Genomic DNA, 6,200 nt, shown 5'->3' with positions numbered 1-6,200 from the left:
CACGCCACACACACACCTGCACCAACCGCTGTCACACACCTGCACCAAAGTGTGTGTGTAGCGTCTCTAATCAGATGGGGCATTAGGGCATTGATCCGAGACTTCGCGGTGTGTGCGGTATGCGTTCTAACTGAACATGGTCTCAGATCTCTGCAGTGTGATTTTGCCGTACCAACGCACCACACGGCCTCAGTCCATCACAGCCTTACCTGCCTGTCTGCCGTTACTGCTCCTGCAGCCTGTCTCCCTGTCTGTCTACCTGTTCCTCTCTACCTGTTTTCCTACCTGTCTGGCTACTGGTGTGTTGTGATTAGTCTTTTGTCTTCTGCCTGGTTTTACTAGATGGTTTACTGCCTGTCTCCATGTGTGTTATTATTTATCCTATCATCTGTCTGGTTTACCGCCTGGTTTACTGCCTGTCTCCCCACATGTGCTAGTATTAGTCCTGTCATCTGTCCTTTTGTCTGGTTTACTGCCTGGTTTACTGCTTGTCCCCCTGCTTGTGTTATTATTAGTCCTGTCACCTGTCTTTCCGTCTGGTTCACTGCCTGGTTACTGCCTGTTTCCCCACATGTGCTAGTATTAGTCCTGTCATCTGTCCTTTTGTCTGGTTTACTGCCTGGTTTCCTGCTTGTCCCCCTGCTTGTGTTATTATTAGTCCTGTCATCTGTCTTTCCGTCTGGTTCACTGCCTGGTTTACTGCCTGTCTCCCCACATGTGCTAGTATTAGTCCTGTCATCTGTCCTTTTGTCTGGTTTACTGCCTCGGTTTACTGCTTGCCCCCTGCTTGTGTTATTATTAGTCCTGTCACCTGTCTCTCCGTCTGGTTCACTGCCTGGTTTACTGCCTTGTTGTCTCTGATCAGAGGGGCTCATTGGGTCTGCCGTCTTTGTCTCAGCACTTCCGTGTCTTCTAGCTCTGGCGTTGGAGCTAGCTGGAGCGCGTGGCGGTGCTGATCAGAACACGTCACCCCCACCCGCGCATCAGCATTGCTGCGTGGCTGCTGTGGTCGCTGCCTAAATGTGTTCAGAACAAAACGGCTGAGCTGAAGCAGAGAGACGAACCGATGCCAAGAAACCGCAGTGTTTCTCAGAATGAAACGTCCAATATCCCTCCCTCCCTCCCTCCCCTCCCTCCCTCCTTCTCCTCTCCCCCCTTCTCCCCTCCCTCCCTGACTCTCCCTCCCTCTCCTTCTCCCTCGCCCTCTATCTCCCGCTCTCCCTCTCTCTCCACCCCCCTACCGCCCTCATTGTCCTGATATTCTGGGTGAAGTTGTGCCTTTTGGGGGCCAGTGGTGGCTGGCTCAGCTTGTGACGGAAGAGAGGAGAGAGAGAGAGAGAGAATGGGTGAGGGGTGAGAGAGAGACAAAGAGAGAGAGAGAGAGACGAGGCAGGGGCCAGAACACCATGCAGGGTTTATTTTCAGAAGAGGGGGTCTTAGCGTAGTGGTGTGTGGCGTAGTGAAATCATTAAATGTCATCTAACAGTTTTTTAAAATATGCCTATCCCTCAAAGCATTGTTCAATAATTGCAATCACCCCCGATTTATTATTATTAACGTTATTTTAGGGGTACATGGAACACCTCACCACCTTCATGTTTTCATCGTTTGATGCCGTTACTTTCCCCCTCAATCGCAAACTTCTACATTCAGGTTCAGAAGACCTTTAATGTTCCTCTGAGGTGTGAAAGAGGTGTCTTTGAAGCGGCAGAAAAAACATAGAAGCACACATCATATCCACTGAGCGCAGAACGAAGAGCAGCACAGAACAGAGAGAAGAGCGCCCTGTTGAACACGGCTCTCTGTCGAACACAGCTCTGTTGAACACTCTTGCTCTCAGTTGAACACGGCTCTCTGTCGAACACAGCTCTGTTGAACACTCTTGCTCCTCTGTTGAACACGGCTCTCTGTGGAACACAGCTCTGTGATCACCCCTGCTCTCTGTTGAACACAGCTCTCTGTTGAACAGTGCTCTTTGTTGAACACGGTTCTCTGTTGAACAGCTCGGGTGTGTTCACAAGTATTCTTCGCTGCTTGTTTTAAGAATCAGAGCTGTGTTCAAAATGCTGATGACTTTGGAGCACACATTAGTGCTATGTCTGCCAAACAGGTGAGAGAGAGAGGAGAGGAGAGAGAGAGAGAGAGAGAGAGAGAGAGAGAGAGAGAGAGAGAGAGAGAGAGAGAGAGAGAGAGAGAGAGAGAGAGAGAGAGAGAGAGAGAGAGAGAGAGAGAGAGAGAGAGAGAGCGAGAAGAGAGTGAGATGAGAGAGAGGAGAGAGAGAGAGAGAGAGAGACGTAGAGACGTAGAGACGTAGAGACGTAGAGACGTAGGTTTCTATCTGGTTTCTACCAGGTCTGAAACCAGGAGACGTCTACCAGGTCTGAAACCAGGAGACGAGGTCTGAAGTCTGGCCAGAGAGATTGTTACTGTGCATGTGCCACCTGGCCAATTTACACAATGCACCTGTGTGTGTGTGTTTGTTTGGTGCATGTGCGCCAGCGTGTGTGTATGTAGTTGTCTGATGCAGCTGATCGCCTGCATGCATTTAACCAGGAAGCTTTTGCATTCCCTGGCTGAAAAAACAGGCACACACACACATACATACATACACACACACACACACACACACACACACACACACACACACACACACACACACACACACACACACACACACACACACACACACACACACACTAACAGCCTGAGTGACGGGAACAGGGCAGAGAGAGGAGAGGAGGAGAGGAGAGGAGAGGCATAAAGAATGGGGAGAGGAGGGCAGAAGGAGAATTGATTGTGGGCTTTAAATAAACACACTCTGCTCCTTCCAGCTGAGCCTCTCAGACGGCCGCCCAGTCACTCAACTCTGCCCCGCCGCCGTTTGCGCGCGTGTGTGTGTGTGTGTGTGAGTCTTGTGCGTGCACGTGTATCTACTGGACACAGTGCTTATGATTCCAGTGTGTGTGTGGTGGTCTGTGTGTGTCTCCCTCCCATTGCTGAGTGGATCAAAGTATGGACGGCTGTCTGGGTTATTTGGGTTCAGGTTAGGTTCTTTAGTTTACTTTAGTTTCAGTCAATTAGTTAGTTAGTTGGGGAATAAAGATTCAAAATGCACACACATGTTCAAAATAATCCATGGAGGAACGTTCCTGGGTTAGGCTGGCGAGGAATTTATTCCACTAAGACTGATCCCAGACAAGCATTTATTTCCAGAACGGGAGAGAAACAGGCTGTTGAAGTCTGTTTAAGTGTAAGACATTTCATTCACAGATTATTTTTCTACATTCTCAGCTGTTTGCATGATTAGTTATTTCTCAGTGTCTGCTCCAAGCAGCTTAAAGAGTTGCCACTCTCCTCCTCTCGACTCCCCTCGCCTCCTCTCTAATTCATGCACAGAGCAGTAAATAGCTGTGCTCTCCTCCTCCTCCCTTCTGCTCTACTTTATCCTTCTCTCCTGTTGCCTGCCCTTACCTACTGTAAATGGCTCTGCTCTCCGCCTCTTCTCCCTCTCCACTCCTCCTCTCTCCTCTCCACTCCTCCTCTCTCCTCTCCACACCTCCTCTCTCCTCTCCTCTCCTCCTCCCATTTCCTCCCCAATCCTCTCCTCTCCCCTCCTCTCATCTCCTTTCCCCTCCTCTCCTCCTTTCTCCACTCTCCTCTCCACTCTCTCCTCTCCTCCTCCCCTCCCCTCTCCACTCCTCTCCTCTCCCCTCCTCTCCTCCTTTCTCCTCTCTCCTCCCGTCCCCTCTCCTCTCCTACCCTCTCTCCCCTCCCCTCTCCCCTCCCCTCCTCTCCTCTCCACTCTCTCCTCCCGTCACCTCTCCTCTCCTACCCTCTCTCCCCTCCCCTCTCCCCTCCTCTCCTCTCCTCTAAGCCCGGTAGGCTCCAGTCTGGGACACATCTTGCGGTTGAAAGCTTGTTAAATCCTGTCTGTGGTTCCGTGGCGTGCAGTTTGGTACGGGCAGCACAGACCGTGAACCACCGATTTCTGTCGCCGGAATAACGCTTGGAAGTCTGTTTTCCTCGGCTCTGCCTCCCCAGCCGTGGAGAATACACTTTCGCTCCGACCTTATCCAACACTATCTCCTAATAGGTTATTTAAAAATATCTATATAAATGTACCGGTTAGTTTGATTTGGATGACTCTAAGAGTGAGTGACTTCATTTTGAATAAACATGTCAGATAAGATAAGAACTGTACTCCATCAGGACCGTAATAGGATTTAGAAATAATTAGAAAATGTTGCTGAAGGGAAAATGTGTCTGCATACACAATATGAGTAGTGGTTATTTAAATGACATAAATGTAAGCCTCACAGAGGGACGGGGTGGACGTGGTGACATGACACAGCCTCCATGTGGTCTCTGAGGCTCAGCAGAGCGTGGCAGAGAGCTCGGAGCTGCGAGGCGTCTCCGCCCCGACAGACACGTCGTCGGCTGCCGTTTCATTGGTTGATCGGTTGGTGAACTCAGCCTGTAATTGGTTGCCTCCTCATAGTACATCACCTGTTGATTTGCAAACACCTGGTCCAGAGAACACACCAATCAGAGTGCTCCATTCTTAACCTGGTCCAGAGAACACACCAATCAGAGAGCTCCGTTCATAACCGGGTCCAGAGAACACACCAATCCTATAGCTCAGATCATGACCGGCCCCTCGGCCCGGAGCCCACCCCAGCTGACCAGTTGAGGCCTGGTCTGGTTCTGCTTCGGTGAAGGGTGTCTACATCAAGCTGTGTGCTGTTGTCCTCCTAAGGTTCCTCAACACAGTCAGTGTGCCCTCTGTGATCTTCAACGTAGTAGTGCTCTATGCCCTTTGATCTCTGTTTCGAAAACAAAACCATAAAGTACCTCTTCGGAGACACTTCCAAGTCATGACGAAGGTACGCGCATCCAATGTCAATGAACTTATTATGAATTCCTCTCCTCCTTCCTCCCTCTCCTCACGTCTCTCATATCCCCCTCCTCCTCCTCTTCCCCCCCCTCCCCCTCTCTCCCCTCCCTCTCTCCTCCCTCCCATTCCTCTCCTCTCCTCTCCTCAGGTGTGTGGCTGAAGCCCACCAGGGGGTCCAGGATGCGGGAGAAGAGGGCTGACTTTGTGGCCGGTTGTCTGGGAGGACGACTCATCGTGGCTGGAGGACTGGGTCAGTATCACCTCTCACTCCTGGACTCACTATTCAGCCTCAACTCACTCTCCTGGACTTTACTTTTCACTATTTAGTTTGGACTCACTCTCCTGGACTTCACTTCTCCGTATTCAGTCTTTATCTTGCACGGCACAGATCATATTAGTGGCCTGTTGCAGGGTGATTACACAAGTAGGTGTCGTCCAATCAGCGATGTAACAACATGCAGCAGTGTTTACTCCTTACGTCGTGGCGAGTTAGCCCGATCCATGACGTTGTTACAGCTGAAGTACCAGATGTGACAGGTTGTTACATTGCTTATTAGATGTGTCACTGTCATGTAAAGTGTTTAATTAGTCCTTAATCAGTCACACTAATCCAAAGCGTCTGACAGTGAGGGGTCAATGGGCATCGGACCACAGACTTCATGGCTGGGGGGTCAGACCCGCTGACCGATAGCCTGAGTACCTATAGTGTACCATGTGGAGGTGGTTTGAAGCTGTGTGTTCCTACAGTAAGGAAAGGAAAGGAGGAAAGGAAGTTGAGTCTCCAGTAATGGTAGCCTGGTCCTACCAGACTCTCGTACTTTATTTCATTTGCACAGAGAGTCTGGACCTACTCAACTGACAAACGTTAACTCACTTGAAGGCGGGTGTCTGTTGAAGTTAAAAACGATTGGATCTGCCCAGTGCCACTCTGGATCTGCCATAACCAATCGCTAACGTTTGGCCGGGAATCACGTTGCGCGCAGGCTGTAAACAAACCAATCACCGTGCGTGAAGTTGTCCGTCAACGAGAGCTGACTTTAACGTCATTGATCTCAGCCAATCCCTCTGTTTGCTGATTGGACGCAGAAAACTTAGATGGAGAAAACTCACTAACATACCGCAGAACCAGAGCTAGTACTGAAGGGAAATTCAAATTAAGCGGAAGTACTTAGGTGGGCGGAGCCAGGCTACAGTAATGGTGGGTTACCATCAAGATCCCTTTCTATAGCTTACACCATGGACATATTATAGAAAGGACAGCGGACTACAAAATGGCGCCCCATTCATTCCTATGAAAGTGCTCAAT

The 6,200-nt window shown here is 50.1% G+C and overlaps 3 protein-coding genes across 3 annotated transcripts in view; 1 reads left to right on the top strand and 2 right to left on the bottom strand.

Annotated features, from left to right (window-relative positions):
* LOC132463097 (proteasomal ubiquitin receptor ADRM1-like) overlaps window positions 1-6,200 on the bottom strand; it is a 409,794-nt gene that overhangs the window by 112,287 nt on the left and 291,307 nt on the right. The window lies entirely within an intron of this gene.
* The window catches only part of LOC132463270 (troponin C, skeletal muscle-like), a 376,397-nt gene that overhangs the window by 171,870 nt on the left and 198,327 nt on the right, over window positions 1-6,200 (bottom strand).
* LOC132458737 (kelch domain-containing protein 8B-like) overlaps window positions 5,034-6,200 on the top strand; it is a 13,453-nt gene continuing 12,286 nt past the window's right edge. Inside the window, exon 1 of the mRNA XM_060053018.1 lies at window positions 5,034-5,144. Coding sequence (XP_059909001.1) covers window positions 5,075-5,144 — 70 coding nt within the window. The 5' untranslated portion in view covers window positions 5,034-5,074. The remainder of the gene's footprint in view (window positions 5,145-6,200) is intronic.

This window comes from Gadus macrocephalus, chromosome 1 (assembly GCF_031168955.1).
Source record: "Gadus macrocephalus chromosome 1, ASM3116895v1".
In the NCBI taxonomy this organism is placed as follows: Eukaryota; Metazoa; Chordata; class Actinopteri; order Gadiformes; family Gadidae; genus Gadus; species Gadus macrocephalus.
This window is presented reverse-complemented; position numbering and strand designations above follow the sequence as displayed.